General features: G+C 44.9%; 1 protein-coding gene across 1 annotated transcript; it reads right to left on the bottom strand.

Annotated features, from left to right (window-relative positions):
* Positions 1-2315: 2315 nt before the first annotated feature.
* On the bottom strand, positions 2316-17059 carry LOC149330591 (short-chain dehydrogenase/reductase family 9C member 7-like). The gene is made up of 5 exons (XM_089561210.1): positions 16702-17059; positions 8489-8695; positions 7457-7639; positions 5660-5792; positions 2316-3621 (listed from the first exon to the last, which is right to left on the bottom strand). The coding sequence occupies exons 1-5, from the start codon at positions 16904-16906 to the stop codon at positions 3291-3293; spliced, it is 1059 nt and encodes a 352-aa protein (XP_089417336.1). The 5' UTR covers positions 16907-17059; the 3' UTR covers positions 2316-3290.
* Between the last annotated feature and the right edge of the window lie 373 nt (positions 17060-17432).

A 17432-nucleotide genomic window follows, 5' to 3' on the forward strand; every position in this document is an offset into this window, starting at 1 on the left:
CAGGCGTGCCACCATCCGCGACACGCACACGGGACATTGCAGGCGTGAGGACTCTGCGTAGGCGACGGCGGAGGGCAGCACTCATCACTGATATTTGAGCACCGGTGTCAATCAGGGCGCGCACGGCCGATAAAGACGTCCAGGAGATTTGGTCGAGAGGTCGAGAGAGGATTTGTGGTCCGGGTCTTTGATGCAGCGTCACCTCCGGGAGCTGCATCATTTAGTTTTCCAAATGGGAGCGGCTAGTTGAAGGCGACTGTGGGGAGCGAGAGCGGCGGCCCTGCGGCGACGGAGAGCGGGAGAATCGGCGTGGAGGGGGAACGGCTGCTTCAGATGGTTCGGACGGGGCTCGGGGCGAGAAGGTGCGGGTCGAGGTAGAACTGTAGAAGGAGGGGCAGAGGGGCAGACGTTGCGGGCTGGTGAAGACCATGGACTGCGGCAATGTCGGGCGATGTGGCCAATGCGAGAACACCGGAAGCAGATGGGGCGGTCGTCTGCCGTACGCCACTCATTTGGATTGCGATAACGCTGCGGAGAATAATAGGTGCGACGATAAACAGAGAGAGGTGGCTGGGGGGTGTCCGGGCTTCTGATGGTGCACACAGCCGGAGGAAGGTTCAGGTTAGCGAGTTCCTGACGCACGACGGCCTGAATCAGCGACACGGTGGGTAGAGAGTTATCAGGTGCGGTCGGACGGGGCAGAACAGGCGCGAGGGCTTCCAGTTCGCGGCGAACGATGCGGGTCACAGTGCCGGTAACGGGGTCATCATCGGAAGAGGCGCGGGACGGTAATCGGTGTTCCTCACAGGAAGAAGTAGCGGCAGTATTAGGGAGCCGAGAGAACTGCTGTGAAATTCGGCGGCTTTTAACCTGTTCGAAATGACGGCATTCTTTTATTATTGCGTCCACGGTGGTGCAGTCTTTGCAAACCAGTAAGTTAAAAGCATCATCCGCAATCCCTTTCAGAATATGGCTCACTTTGTCGGACTCGGTCATGGCGGCGTCGACCTTGTGGCAAAGCGCCAAGACATCTTGGATATATGCCACATAGCTTTCGGTTGACGACTGGGCTCGCGACGCGAGCTGCTTCTTCGCGGAGAGCTTCCGGTCATCGGGTCTGTCAAACAAAGTACGGAGCTTTTCTTTAAAAGTGTCCCAGCTCGTCAGTTCTTCGTGGGTTTCGTACCAGACCCGGGCCGTGCCACTAAGATAGAAGATCGCATTCGCTAGCATCACGGTGGGATCCCACCGGTTATAGGCGCTCACTCGCTCATATAGGCTCAGCCAGTCGTCGACATCGGTGCCGTCGTTCCCAGAAAAGGTACCAGGGTCACGGGGATGAGCCATGACCACGAAGGGAGCAGAGGGAGCAGAGGGAGTGGTTCGTGACTCGCCGGGTGGAGCCATGATGGTAGTAGCCCCGGCCTGGCGACCGCTTCGGAGCTGCGTGGCGTGGAGATCGTTTACCCCGCACATCCACCAAAGATGTTACGTGGCCCGAAGTCTATGTCGGCACAAGGACGACCGGAGCACAGGGTCCAGATCACAGCTAGCCCCGAGCGGCAAGCGCGCACACACCGGGCACTTCCTCTGCGTCGTCTTCACGGAGATTATCCGTTGCAATATATAAGCGCATACTTGAACAACGTAATACAGAAGGTATTTTTTTGAGCGGGCCAATCGCTCGTGCCGTGGCGAATTAAGTTCACTCGAAGAACCATATGCCGATTACTGCTTAGTTTGCTACGTGTTCAGTTAAGTTTTTCCCGTGTTCAATTAGTTTTAGAAGGGGGAGCAAACTCTCTGGACCATACGCATATGTTATACGCGTTAAGGAGTCTTTGTGAAGCAATACACCCTACGTATAAAAACTGAGGTGCGAATGCTTTATTTCTTGAGGATTCCTATACCATCAATATCTGCGGCGACGAAAATCTTTTTAAAAAAAAAGAAGCGAATAATATAGCTACTTTACTATGAAGGAGGGACGCATTTCGTAGCTAGAAAGTACGTGCAGCAGTGTTCTGAAAACGCTGCAGGCCATCAGATTTTATTATCGTTGTGGTAAGCTCCAATAGCTTGCTTCGCAACAAAGCCATTTGTCCAAGTTTGGGAGTAAGCTAATTAAGTTTCGGAAGCAACCGAACTTGCAAATTTCCCACCTGCACACACAGCTTGACCAGCGTATCGAGTCCGGGCATATGCACCTGCAGCTGTAGCATCTTTCTCTAATCAAGCTGCCGCGGTGGCTCAGTGCTCATCTGAAAAAAAAGCTGCGTCTTTGCTAACAATATTTTGAATTATATGTGCATGCCTACTTTCCTCTTGTTAATGTCGACTGACTGACTGCGTCTTAAGCAGGACGCGGTTTCAACGAATTGTGGCGAAAATCAACCGACGCTGGGCTCTGAAACGGTGACGTTGAAAACCGCGGATGCGCATTGCACATTACAGTAGAGGAATCGAATTACACAGCTGGTCGACGGTCTTATGTGATTTTACTGCAATGCACGAAGCTCCTGGCGTCGGCGCGAACAAAAGTTCGCACTGTCGCAGAAGTTTGTCAACACACGTGCGCACTCAGCGCAAAATAACCGCTCGCTACTCTACCAGATGAATTCGCGTCCACCTGGGAATAAAATAGTCATGATAATGCGTTATGCTTGAACTGGCGCTTTAATGCGAGCATTAAAACGACAACAGCACACGGTCATGGTTCGACTTTCCAACCCACTTTCGAGTGCCGATTATTGCGATCATCAGCGCCAGACTTGAAGCGAAGCTGAGGACGCGGTAGGAGTAAGCTGGCGCCTATTGAAAGCACCTACATTTGGTCAAATATCAGCTGTGAAAAAAACGCAGCAGCTGAAGCTTGCCTGTTGAAATTCCACTCGCATGAAGACAGTACGCATAGCGAACGATGCACCAGCTCGACGAGCTCGACCGAGCCAAGATGGAAACCAGAAGTTGTGGGCGCGGTGTTGCCAGACCGCCAAGCAATTTCGCATATCGTCTATTGTGATTTTTGATCGGTAATGTGATCGGTAACTGTAGTGGTAATTGATGGCTGTGATCGGTATTGTGATCGTGGACTGGTAATCGGTGAGAAATTAGAAAGAAAAGAAATAAAGAGAGGAAAAGAGGAGTTAAAGGCTTTATCACCCCTACTCTTGAGTTCCCGCTCAAGAGTCTTCCTTATTTTCTTTTTGTCTTTCATCCCAACCCTTGGTAAAGCGCCACATAGACCATAGCTAGTTTCTTTTTTACAATTACCAGAACCGAAGCACTGCTCAGGTGAAGAGGTTGATGATCTTTCGCGTGCTCAAGACTAGATAGTCAACTGCCTCGTTGGGTAAAGTCCTCAGGACGCACAGGGCTGCGTACTCCAAGGGACCAGTGGCAGGATGGCAAGTCTTCGGGTCCGTCTCCCTCACAGCTGCGACCATTTGATCCACAACCTCGCTGACGTTCTCGCGCATGAAGCACGCGTAGAAGTTTGTAGCCGTCTTCAGCCAGCCCTTCACCTCTGCCTCCGTGTAGTCAGCGACCACTTCCGGCGCTTGCTTCTTCAAATCTTTCTCGACAGCACGCTGTGATCCAACGTTCTCATTGATGCCGGTACTGGGCAGAATAAAGTATTTGGCACCTAATTGCAACAGCATGAGACGAAATAAACCGAATTCTAATGCATGGATTCTTAAAGGGACCCTGAAATGATTTCAGTGGGCACATCTTAGTGCCACAGATCTGTAGACGTGGTCTTTAGAGGTTTTCGAGTCAAATTTGAAAGCTCTGCATGGACCCTATAATTAAAAAAAAATTGCGAAGACACTTTGGCAATTAAAGTTCTGAGAGGCGAAAGCTGAGGACACTATGCCGTGATGACTTCCTGTGGATGTGACGTCACACCGTTCCCGTGGCTATATCGATACCCAAAGTATACGTCTTTCGGGAATCTTAAGTGTTAACTACGCTTAATTACACATTTTCCATCTAATTTGACACAAATCCGACGTTTTTCCGGCCATTCTGTGAAAAATTTCACTGTGCCGTGACGACTTCCAGTGTATGTGACGTCACACCGTTCCCGTGGCTGTATATACGTCCGCGCTATTTCGACGCAATTTCGACGTTTTTGCGTATAATTAATTAACTAATTAATCGACAGTCGTAAAACTTGGCTTCTAGGTTCATTTTTTCCTCCTCTATCTGAAGCAACTATTGGTTTTCTTCTGTTTCTTTAATTCCCGAGTTAAACGCATGTGACACGCTTTGTTAACGGACGACAGTATGGGCCATTAAAGGCTTTCACCTTAATAATTTAAAAAAATCGCTGTTCGCAGTAGCTCGCAACCGATTAGGGCGACACACCTCACCGCGCGTCCCCTACCCCGATGACGTCAGTGGGGTAGACGGGGCGAGCTTGAAGGGTGGCCCCTCTGCCCACTGACGTCATCGTGATAGGGGCACGCGGTGAGGTGTGTCGCCCTAATAGGTTGCGAGCTACTGCGAACAGCGATTTTTAAAAATTATTTCTAAAGTATAGCTCTAGCGCAGGGCTTTCAAATTTGACTCGAATACCCACAAGACCACCTCTACAGTTCTGTTGCACCAGAATGTGCCCATCGAAATCATCTCAGGGTTCCTCATACCCAACAACTCTGGACAAACGCATTTTTGAACGGGAAAACCTTTGATGAATGCAGTTTTTTTATATAATGTATGATTTCACTATAACAATCAATATATCTCTAGATCACACGACTACAGTCTTGAATTTTATTTTCATTTAACGATTCTCCTGTCGTGAAAAGCGTTCCCCATTGGTTTGTATATGGCAGCCTCAACTGTTCAGTGCGATCGATGGATACCTTTTAAACGAAAGATTTTGCTACAAATCAGTAGAATGGCCCATTTCCTTCAAAATTTTGCATAGGAGTATATTGCCATTTTTCAGTTTTCAAAATTTTTATCCGAGAATGTTGGACGTGTTAAAGTCCATTTTTTCAGGTTAAATGCTACACTCCTGAAATAAATTGCTGCGCAAATCTAAAGATACTATAGATGCAAAGCAGCATTACGCCACGCCACAAATATTTCTCTGATGTCCTCCCTACTATGCATTGCCTCTCGGGTCGTTTAAGTTGTGGCTCTGCGGCTGCTATAGCAAAGACTGACTTCTCTACCCTTGATACGAAAGAAGCCAACCGCCACAGAAACCAAGGGGCACAAGGAATTTTTTAATTTAATTTGTTTATTTCGTGCTGTTGTTCGATTTAGATTATTACTGAATATATTATCACTTAAACCTAATTGATTAGAAAAGCAGAAGAAGAAACAATCCGAACCCACGACCTCCGAATTACGCGTCCGGTGCTCTACCGCTGAGCTACGGCGACGGCTGTCTCATCTTCTGCTTTCGGGGGTATTTATGTTTACAAATAACCTAACCTTGAGAGTGTTCATCAGCGCCACCCACGTTCTTAAGCGGCGGACGTAGCACGTCCTGAGGTACCGCTGATGTGACGTAAATTTAAAGCGACTTGGTTCAAACGAAAAAAGAAACTGCAGTCATGTCATAAGAATTTACCGCACACTAAGCACGAGGTCTACACCGAACATTTTCAGCAAAGAGAAGTATACTAGCCGTTGAACTTACTTGTAGAGAGTAGGCTCAATGGCAATAACGTCGACGCCTTTGCCGTGAAGCTCCCTTCTCAGGCCGTCGACAAGAGACACCGCAGCATATTTTGACATACAGTACGCTGTGGCCAGCGGAAACGTGCAGGAACCTGAAAAAACGTTCGCCGGTGTAAATAACTCGTCCTCATGGAGAACTTTTCGGTGCGCTGATATGAAAGAAAAACGGTCACAAAGAGCCGCGTTTGGTTAATTTAGTGCGAGGCGTATTCAACGCAAGGGAGGGAGTGGTTAATTCACTGTGATACCGGCGAGGAAAACTAGTTGAAAAACAGTCATGTTTTTCTTGTAAAGCGAGCCAAAAATAATTTTGTGTTAACGAACTCAATGACGTGCTGAAAATTTGAAGTAGTTTCTCTCACTTAGAACACAGCTGTCAGTCGAAACACACCAATACCCGTTAATTGTTCATGACATATGAATGTGTTCTACTGGCGCCCTGAGTTAGATCACTAGGTATGTCTTGAGCACTTGTAATTACTCGAAGACACTGGTGCGCTATAGAGCTTAGTTGCTCATATTCGCATCCGCTAAAATGCTGAACTTGTATGCTTCTCGTATGCACTGAGGCTCTAGGAGCACTGCTGAAAATCGTAAGCCTGACTGAGACATTTGCCGTCTGCAATTCAGCGCAAGTTGCACTTTAATAGAACCCTGAACATAGTGTAAAATAAGGCAAGGCTGGATTTCGAGATATAAATACAGTGCAACAGGACACAAGAAGGCAGGATATAACAAATCAATATTAATATCGAATGGATGCGTAGAAATGCTGTTCTTATCCAAGGACTGTCACTGAGTTGAACGGACAGCCAAATCTGAAAGTGAGGTGGCAATCAGCCGAGTTTTCTTTAGAAAACGTTGCTCCCTGTTTGTGAATCCAGTGTGTTCTCCCAATTTCTCACCGAGTGCCAATGGGTTTAAGTGTGTTGCTTTTGTTGGTGCTTGTGTTCTCAGTTATTACTTTTTATTCTTTATCATCGCACAAACATAACAAAGCTCATTCTGGCCACTCATGCCTTGGTTTCCAATTGTTGCCGGCAGCATTGAGAAATGAAGAAATAAAGATAATCGAGATATCTAAGCTCGTCATTTGCGAAATGAGCCGTAATTGATGGCCCGTAAGAAAATCCTGTGGGCTGGGTATTTTTCGCTTATGTTCTACATGCATGTGTTGAAGCCATATTCCGCTTATATTTTTGCCACTACGTATAGCAGGTTGACCTCAGAATGAATATATTTTCGCGAAATCTGAGACGCAAGTGAACAAGAAGCTTCAACTTTTCCTTTAACTGAGAAAAAAAAACTGGTCAGATTTTAGAACACTAAACTTCACAAAAATATCGTTGAGGGAGAACAGACTGAAAGCGTGGTATAGCAATAGATGAATAAAGTAGCGAACGTTAAACAAACGAATTAATTTTAACCAGGAGCTAATGCAGTTTGGCACAGCTGGAGCATGAAGCAGTCTTCAGTAGAAAACAGAGGAATATTTGCAATTTAAACCTTTTGTACACTTCAATGGCACAGGATCTGTGGGCTATGCAGGTGGGCTTTTGTTACTCGATCACAGTGTAACCAAAACTCGGCAATTATATTTGATAGCTTTCTGCGTAGTTATGGCAGCATGCAAGTATGTTTGATAACAAGCACTGCCTCGGCAATCAGACATGTATGGCGATTCTCCGCAGTGAATTGCTTCAAGGTCACTGATGAATGGGGATTTACCATATCATCTGATTCTCTTCAGACTCACCGTAGGCGCTGGTAACAATCACCACGCGACCTCCACAATTTTTCAAAAGAGGTAGGAACTTCTTGGCGACCCGCACGACACCGAAGACGTTCACGTCGAAGACCCTGATGACGCTCTCCATGGTCATCCACTCAATCAGGCCGCTGTTCGGGATGCCAGCGTTCGCCACCACCGCCCACAGCACTGCGTGTATGCAGTGAACAATTAGCATTCGAATATAAAATGAAACCTATGACGCAATACACTGGATATCAATACAGAAAGTCGCCTAATTAAAGCTACAAATCATAGCACCCATTGAAAATTTTATCCAAACCCGTCGCTAGTCCTTGAGTGCTTTTCACCACAAAAAGAAATCCCTTTTTTTTCATTTCTATTGCGGTTCTCCCGACAAAATAAGTTGCTTCTTTTTCAGATTTGTCTTCTCAAGAGCTTTCGGAAGTTTTCGGGCTCTAAAAACGACAAAGAGGGTTGGTCAGGATCAGTTATCAGCCGCTAGTTCTTCTTTTGACCAGTTAGTGGGCGCATACCACCCCTCTGAAGCTACCATGGGCCTCAAAGGCGATGACGATGATTTTCATCACCCTCTATAGCTTTTGAGCTTCGGGGGTTTCCTAAAGGCCTCACTACATGGCTCAAAAGCTGATAGTCCCTGTACGTAATCATCATCATCATCATCATCGCCAGGGCAGCTACGCCCACTGCAGGGCAAAGGCCTCTCCCATGCCTCTCCAATTAAACCTGTCCTTTGCAACTGCGGCCACAGTATCCCCGCAAAATTCTTAATCTCATCCGCCCACCTAACTTTCTGCCGGCCCCTACCACGCTTGCCTTCCCTTGGAATCCACGGCACACATCCACCGCAGTGCAAAAAGCTGAACAGTAGCACGATTTTGCGGATCATTTGAAGTATGTGCTCGAAGGTCTTTTTAATTTAGAATTTCACAAGAAGCTAAAGCTCTTTCTCTGACAATAATGAAATCTTGAGCGCTCTGAACGTCGCATACTTGACTGTAGAAAGCACTTGAGTACCGTTTGAGCCGAGGTCACGTTTAACCGATTCGAGAGCTTCGTCGACTTGGTTGTCCTTCGTCACGTCAAGCTGCTGCACTTTGATGTTCCGGCTCTTCTTAAGGACCATGGCCCCTTCGCTGTTGGAATCAAGGCAGCCGGCATAAACCATGAACCCCTCTTGAGGCAATCTCTTTGCCAGCATGTGCCCGAACCCCGTGTCGCAGCCTGCGATATAAAAGGCATATGAAATTGCGTTTTGTGAGGTGGATGCCGTTTAAAAGCACAAGTAATGTCAGAACCTCAGGAAAAAAATAATTAACGCACTGCCATACGTTATAGAAGAGGTACGCCTAAGCGTAGATACGATGCTTGAATCAACTGTTTACATCGTCTCTACCATGAAGAATACGATCATTGAGCGTTCTGACAGAAGCATGCGTACCGCGGCCGTATTTATTGACTGTTTAATAAAGCATAATAGCCAGAAAAAGTATGACGAGTTTCCTCTTTATGGTAGATGAAATCCGCGACTTCGTGTGGCCTTCCTATTGGCTTTTTTTGTGTATAAAATACCAATCAGACGGACGTTTTTATGCACTCAGTATCGCCAATTAATCTAATAATTGTCGTGCTAGCATCTCCTGCCTAGAAACTCACTATCTAGCATGGCAATGCGGCATGCCATAGAAAAAAAAAAAAAACTAAATGTAATAAATACACGAAGCAGTACATGGCACAAAGTTGTTGACAAAAATCCTTACTCTATGGTTTCTTGCAACCCCTTAAAGGAGTACCCACCAAAATTTTGCTTAGGTGTTTTCTAGTTTCAAATTATGCGTTCGGCCTCAGTATTGCACGGATCACTTCGTGGATTTTCTCTTACGATTGGTAAATAGCTTATAATTAGATTTCTTGTAGAAACTGTTTTACTTTCTGTTTCGTGAACCAAAAGGTGCGTGCGATATGTACGAAGCGTTAGGTTGTAGAGGGATGAATAAAACTGCAGTATAGTTGCTGCTGCACTGTTTTAGTTTACTGCAACATTCAAGCTAGCCTGCTTCAAGAGGGGGAATGGCAACAAACGAGGTATGAATGGTAATTCTGCAGATTTGTTTCAAGTATCACGTGATCCAAACTCTTCTTACAGGGCTCAATCATAGTGCAGTTGATGAAACCGAAACAGTATGAGGGACTGAATTCAAATCTCAATTAGTTAGCGCTCGTAAGCGAATACCACGTGCAATATTAAAGAAAAGAGAAAATGCAACTTAACAATGTGTCTGTAGTCAGGAAATTTAACTGAAATATAAAGCTTATTTTTCTAACGCATATCATTGTGAGAAGAAGGGACACTTGGCAGAAAGCTTCCTGAGACCGCTTGAAGTAGCACCCAGTGTCCCACGTATACATCAACAGCAGTATGCTCGCGTACAAAAAAAAAGTACAACGCTCAACCCGCACATAACAAAAGAAGGTGGACATACATAAAAATAAAAAAACAACAAACATCACAATACACCGCCCTTATCTACAACTATACCACAAAACTTTCAAAAATGCACGTGACGCACAGTAAGTGCTTGCGTGATTTTTCTTCTATACGTATGTTATTATCTGCAGAATGTTAAGGTAGTGTGCTGTGTTATAGGATAAAGACTGTTTACCATATGAGATGCGACAAAAAGGTAGAAGCCAGGGCAAGCGACGTCGTATATTGTACACTGGTGTGTACTGATGAAGATTAAAGGCTACAAGCATGACTTCATTACTTGTTTGAACTGCATTTTTGTACGTGCACAATAATTTTAACTGGCGCAAAATGTCAATATATTGAGTACCATATTGCTTAAAGCGCGGAAATTCATGGGAATGCAATTTGCAGACTGCACGTTTCAGTGCAGGTAGTAACTTCTGTTTATTGTGCTTTGTTGTTGTGGTAAGGAAAGCACCTCTTACTTGTGCTATTTCGTCAATGATACTGGTACTTTCTGCACTTCGCCATTTAAATGCTTATATCCTATTTATTAGACGCCAATTTGGTGTAGCTGACTTTTACTAACACTTCTTACCTACGCACAGCTACTGCATCTACACTGCCTTTAAAGCTCCTCGTCGATTTGTCCATTACTTGTGACAGTGACATTGCCAGTAGAACAAAGGAAGAGATAAAGCGATATCATACGAAACGAGAACAGCAAAAGGTCTTCAAAGCAAGCGCCAGTTTTGTGCACATCTGACACTAAATTTGCTGGTGTAGTATATCAACAAAACTATTGCATAAACAGCTCACTGGCAACGAATGCTTCGTGTAGAGCACCCTAAGTGAATACAGGGCAAAACGGACATAAACTCAAAGGAAAGGTCATCACAAGTACGTGCTTGTCCTGTTGCAAACTTTGCTTTTCGTACATGTTGGTTCGAGCCAAATTCACGCTTGATGACATCATATTTTTAGCTATGGCAGCTATCTGTTGATCTCAAAGTGAAGCAGCAGTTGCGTGCAGTGTTGCAATTTTGTGAAGCACCCACAAACACGGAAACAGGCTAGCCTTGACCAGTTTTCTCAGCCCATAGTATATTCGTTCCATTTTACTTCCTCACACGTGCCTCTCGTTCTGAACGACTCGCCCGACGTCGAAGCGGCGATTCGCAGCCTCGACCCGTTTCGCCTCCCTCGTGCTGCGTGTGTTTACTTCGAAGTGCTTAATTACTCTTGCTTCGACAGGTCTGGCCTACGCGAGCTGCCCTTGAGCTCTTTTCACCGGCAAAGAAGCGGTGTGAGCTAACGGGAGCACCGACAACGGTGCACCGAACGAATGCTCACCGCAGAAACCTCGCCTATGTTGACCTGAAGCGAACAAAGTTCATTGCTTTCTTTAGCGATCCCCGAAGAAAAATTGCGTGGACACTTTGGAAACTAAAGTGTTGAGAGGCGAAAGCCGATGACACTATGCCGTGACAACTTCCGGTGGATGTGACGTCACACCGTTCCCGTGGCTATATCGATACCCAAATTATACATCTTTCGTGGATATTGGGTGTCAATTACGCTTAATGTTTCATCTAATTTGACACAAATCCGACGCTTTTCTGACTATTATGTGACAATTTTCACTATGCCGTGACGACTTCCGGTGGATGGGACGTCACACCATTTCAACGGCTATATTGATACCCAAATTGTACACCTTGGGGGGGGGGGGTCTTTAGTGTTAATTACGCTTAATTTTTCATCTAATTTGACACAAATCCGACGTTTCTCCGACCATTATGTGACAATTTTCACTATGCCGTGACGACTTCCAGTGGATGTGACGTCACACCATTCCAGTGGCTATATCGACGTCCACGCTATTTCAACGCAATTTCAACATTTTTGCTTATAATTAATTAACTAGTTAATCTACAGTCATCAAACTTGGCTTTTGTGTTCATTTTATTCTCTTCGATATGAAGCAACCATTGGTTTTCTTCTGTCTTTTTTTAGTTCCCGAGTTAAACGCGTGTGACACCGTCTGCTAACGTACGACAGTATGAGCCATTAAAGGCTTTCGCCTTAAATCTAGCGGCTCCGGGGCTACTGACAGTTCGAAGAGTGCAATGAAAACAGCAATTTAGGAAAACATGTCCGAATTATAAAACATTTCATTATAAGTGATTTGCAGCCAAGTCATAGAGCAGACGGAATGCATCTCCGGGTGAAATATATCTAAGCACTTGCCGGATTTTGCGTGAGCGCCCAAAGTTGGAGACATCAATAACTGTTCACATTCAATAGAACGCGGAACATTGTGAAGAAACTGGTTATCACGTTCTCTTTATTGTTAACCGAGTAATAACACCAACGTGTCTCAATGCTCGCAAGACAATGGAAGATGTAACGGAAATCGAGTCTTGAGCCGACAATAGCACCGATGTATCGTTCATGGGCAGCACTAGAGATTTCTCCGCCAAGAAGAATATAATAAAGCATTGAATATAACTCATGAGTATTTAACCGTCTCAATACACATGATCAGGGTTACGAAAGGTTTTCAATGAAGGACGCAACCGATAATTAACTACATGGGTTCATAAAAGTTTATCGTGTGTTTGATCAGGAATAAGTAATAGGTATGTTTCAGGGTTGAGGTAGGTTTTGAATTAGAGGCGTTAAAAACTTGTTACTCCCTGATTACAAATCTACTCCAACTTGGGGGATTCCCTTAAACATTTGGTCACATTGTTCCCACTTCGAGTTATTGTTCAATTCGCTCTCGCCCTACCATAAGATTGCCGTCCCGGTTAGCTCAGTTGGTAGAGTGACTGCTCCGATTGAGCAGTGGTCCGGGGTTCAAGCCGCGGACCAGGACGAATTTGTCTTAAACTGCGAAGTTTCTGAGAAAGCTGTATAGCTTTCCTTTGTAGCCGTATGGCTGCGTTTTGGGTGGACGTCAGTGAGTAATTATTCCCTGATTACAAATCATCTCCACCTTGGGGGATTCCCCCAAACATTTGGTCAAACTTGTGGCTCGTAAAAAACTGACACGCATTGCAGTGGCCTGTTTTTTTCCGAGATCACGAAGAACACGGTAACCGTTGGTCCGAGATTTATTCCTAACGGTTTAATGGAAGTGACTGGTAAGTTGGTTTGCCAATCTGAGAGTGAACGCACTCAAAAAGACAAGGAAGACAGAAAAAGAGAGACATATACAAAGCGCTTACTTGCAACTGATTTAGTTCATGCGAAAAACAATTGTATATTTTCGGTCATCACCTGCGCATACTTACAAGACTGTTTACCAACGACTGGTGACTGGCACATTTTATCAGGCAACCCACGTGCCCGATGTAAGATATGACATCTCTTTTCCGGACATCAAAATTGATGGAGCGCTTACGCAACCATATCACCCGCTCGTGCTATCCCAAAAACCTCCAGAACCTCTCGCGTTATTTGACATTTGCTTGTAAGAAGTATTTTACATCTGTGAGAAAAGGGACGACAGCCTTCCTTGCTTTTCCTGCTGTTGTCTTTGCAACTGAGACAATGGATATTCATGTCTCCTCCTGTTTTGTTTTCCTCATTGTAATTATGCTTTCCTAACCTCTCATTTAGGCATCTTCCGGTCTGCATTACATAATATTTGCCGCATGTGAAGAGCACCTAGTACGCAACGCCTTCTACGCATCGGCTTTTGGTGCCGGGTTGTGCAAGCTTCCTTTCCCTGGTTTCCCCAAGGCTCTTCCTACGCAGGGCGCTCGACTAAAGTAATGTCAAAAGCGAAAAAATTGTGTGTCCCTTTGAATGTCACCCGTTTAGCTCAGTGCGTAGAACAAGCCAAGGGTGTGAATGTTGAAATTTTTTTTTCTGCCAAGAGACATAACATCGTGTGCTTTTTAAGAATTTTTGTTTCGTAAGAGGACACTTAGCAAAAGTCAGTCTCAGATTTTATGCAAAAAAAGTGCAAAGTAACTCGTCGTTGATGACCCCTTCTCGATAAAAAATCTAGAAAGTGTGATTTCTTTACTTAAATAAACTGAAAGAAAGAATCTGGTTCCTTTTTCAGTCGATAGAAAGGACCTTTACTATTCGCTCCCCCAAAATGGTTTGTTACAGTGCGTAGAAGGATGTATCGAGAAATGGGTGTCGTTGCCTTCTAGAATTCCGTGGTTGTGAGCATTGGAGGTTTTTTTTTGGAGCTCTTAAGCACCTATCTTAAATCTACATTTGTTAAGTTGGGCGATGACCTGTTTTTACAAAAAACAAGGAATATGCATAGGATGCAGTGTTGCTCCAATTTTATGCGATATTTTTTTAGCTGAATGCGACGGAAGGCTTTTTGCCTGTATTGAAGTACTGGGAGTCTTCAAGGTCTTTCGTTTTGTTGGTTATTTGTTAATATTTTTAGACGCCACTGGCATCAGCGTTCATGAGGCCGTGGGACGATTCTTGGAACATTTTTCAGACTGCTTATCTCCACTGCTCGTCACACATGAGACACCTGTAAACAATAGCATACATTTTCTTGACATCAAGTTAACGTTTTTAAAACAACACACATGCTGCATTTTTCATCCTAGGAATGGAAAAATCCTCAAAAATCATCAAAAAGCACATCAACCGAAACATAGCTCGTTTAGGGCTTCTTAACTGTCTTAAACAGTCATGCCCTCAGGTGACTGAAGAGAGCTTGTTTCTGCAGTTAAAAAGGTTGCAGGACGCGGGTTTTTCCGCTTCATTTGCAGGTACCTGGGGCCGAAGGACTTGTCAGAAAGAAAAAAAGGAAAACTACGACCCAGCAAAAGCAGGATAAGACAACTGACAAAAGGAGGTTTGCTGTTATTCCATATAAGCATAAGCTATCACACAACCTGAGAAAATTGGCAACAGGGTAAACATAAACGTTTTGTTTTCAGCCCCGAATGAGTCGAGCGCCCTGTGTAGGAAGAGCCCTTGTGGAAACCAGGGAAAGGCCGCTTGCGCAATAAGGCACCAAAAGCTGTTTGTAAGATGCGTAGAAGGCACTGCGTGCAAGGTGCCCTTGACTTGTGGCAAATATTGTTTACGGCAGATAAGAGTATGCCTAAACGAGAGGTTGGGAAAGCATAATTACAAGGTGGAAAACAAAAGAGGGGGGTGGGGGGCACACGGGTATCCATTGTCTGAAGTGCAAGGACTAGAGCAAGAAAAGCAAGGAAGGGTATCGTCCCATTTTTCACAGATGTAAAATACTTTTGAAAAGCAAATGTCCAATTACGCGAGAGATTCTGGGCGCTTTTGAGATAGCACGAGCGGGCGACGGTTTCGTAAGCGCTCCATCAATTTGGTTGTCTGGAAAAAAAGTGTCATATCGGGCACGTGGGTTGCCTGATAAAATGTGCCAATCATCACTCTTTGGTAAACTGTCTTGTAAGCATGCGCAAGTGACTACCAAGAGTATAAAATTGTTTTTCGTATGGAATGAAATCAATTGCAAGTAAGCGCTTTGTATATGTTTTTTTCTTTTTCTGTCGTCCTTGTCTTTTTGAGCGTTTTCAGTGTCAGGACTCAGGAGCCTAACAGTGTGCGTACGCAGAAGGCGAGCCGAAAGATATAGTTAGTTATGGTCTCGCTCTTTCAGTACCAATGAGGCTAAGTAAACCACTTCACTGCTATTTTTACGTTTATAGATCAAGGAACGTTTAGACACGCTTGCCCAAGTCAAGCCTGATCCTTCTAGAACATAAAGAATGCACAAACGTTGTCATCAGGGCGCCTGCAACGATTTACGCTACTTTTCTGGCACAAAAAAAAAAGAGGAATGAAAGAGAGAAAATAAAAGAGAAGAGTACATGGCAGTCTCTGGGTACGTTACACAGAGCCGAGCAGGTATCGTTTTATTAACTGCAAAGATTTATTTATAACTGCAAAAAGAACAGTTGACCTACAAGCGGCCGGCTAAAATATGCACTAATGAGTTGTGCTAGATCGAATCAGTGATGTAGATGTTTGTGTGCCATGAGTTCTCAACAGATGAGAGATAAGCTCGATTACGTTATATGTTTGTACCTCATACCCAGGAATTGTGGACAAGCGCATTTTTCAACGAGAGATTTCCTATGAACGCAATGAATAGCATAGGGAATAGAGAGGAAGGAATGAGAGGAAAAGGTGGAGAGGTCGGCCGGTGGTAACATGGCCCTGGCCTTCCATATGGTCACATATTATAACATACTATATATTATTATACCATATGGTCACATATTATTATATGCGCGCGGTACAGTCACCCGTAATGTAATTCCCTTTTCGGCGTTTTAACTGCGCGTACATCTTCGAAAAAAAAATGCGCTACCCTCAGTCATCGAATACTCATTTTGACTAACTCTCGTGTTCTGATCTTACACTTTTATACCACTGCCCCGCTTTGTTCAAGATTTCGTGCATACCTGCAAAAAATACCACTTTTGCTCTGTATTAAAAATGATTAATGTCTTTCTTGAGGCTTGCAAAAACAACTTCGGCAAGGAGTTTGCAAAAAAAAAATGCCACTTGTGCTCTGTAATAAAAATGATTAATATGTCTTTCTTGGGGCTTGCAAAAAATAATTTCGGCAAAGAGTTTTTGAGACAAAAATGGGGAGCAATGTCTGAAAGAGCCAACTTGACGAACTATATATCTATGTCTAGAAGGATATATATCCAGAACATATATTCATTTATATTTAGCTGCGACTTTCCCGTACAGCATCTCACGCCTTCACTCTTACCGGTGATGAGTACCGCCTTGCCATCTCCGTTGATCAGACTGACGAAAAATCTTCGCCAGAGGAACCGCGCCAGGCAGTGCGCGGCGCAGGCCAGTATCAACGTCGTGCCCAACCATTCAGACAGCGTTGCGAGAAAAGGGAGCCAGGGCCAGGCATATCGGAGCGCGACCAGAAGAATCGCGAACAACACCCACGATGTCCTCATGACAACACTTTGTCTATAAATGCACACAGTCGCACACACACTTCCACGCAGATAGGCAGCGCACAACTTCTGTGCACTGTGCGCTACGCACGTCGTCACTAGCCGCACCGAAATCACACGCGGCTGGCTTCAGCGGAGCTGAGGGGCATCCAAACTCGCTCCAAGTGCACGGAAAGGGAGAGGAAAGCATTGGGTGAGGAGGAGGCTCTGTGGTGGTCAAGGACGGCGGTTCGGTTTCTCTTTCTCGCATTTATCCGTTCAGTACGTGGGCTGATAACTTTTCCTTACCCAGAAACACGGCGCGTTGACTCCTCGACGTTGCTGCTATATCTGCGCCTAGATTGCCGGGACGGAGTTGTAGAAAAACAAACGCGCTAGCACAGCTGCAGAGCGCAAATATGCGTTTGAAGAGGGAGCTGCAGTATGGGTGCGACTGTCAATCTTGCGTTGATTTAAAGGCAACATATTTTGTCTTAAAAGATCACCAATAGGATCTCACCTTTCAAACGGATAAAGTTGAAACAAA

This window comes from Amblyomma mixtum, chromosome 9 (assembly GCF_055824585.1).
Source record: "Amblyomma mixtum isolate Tamu chromosome 9, ASM5582458v1, whole genome shotgun sequence".
NCBI lineage: Eukaryota > Metazoa > Arthropoda > Arachnida > Ixodida > Ixodidae > Amblyomma > Amblyomma mixtum.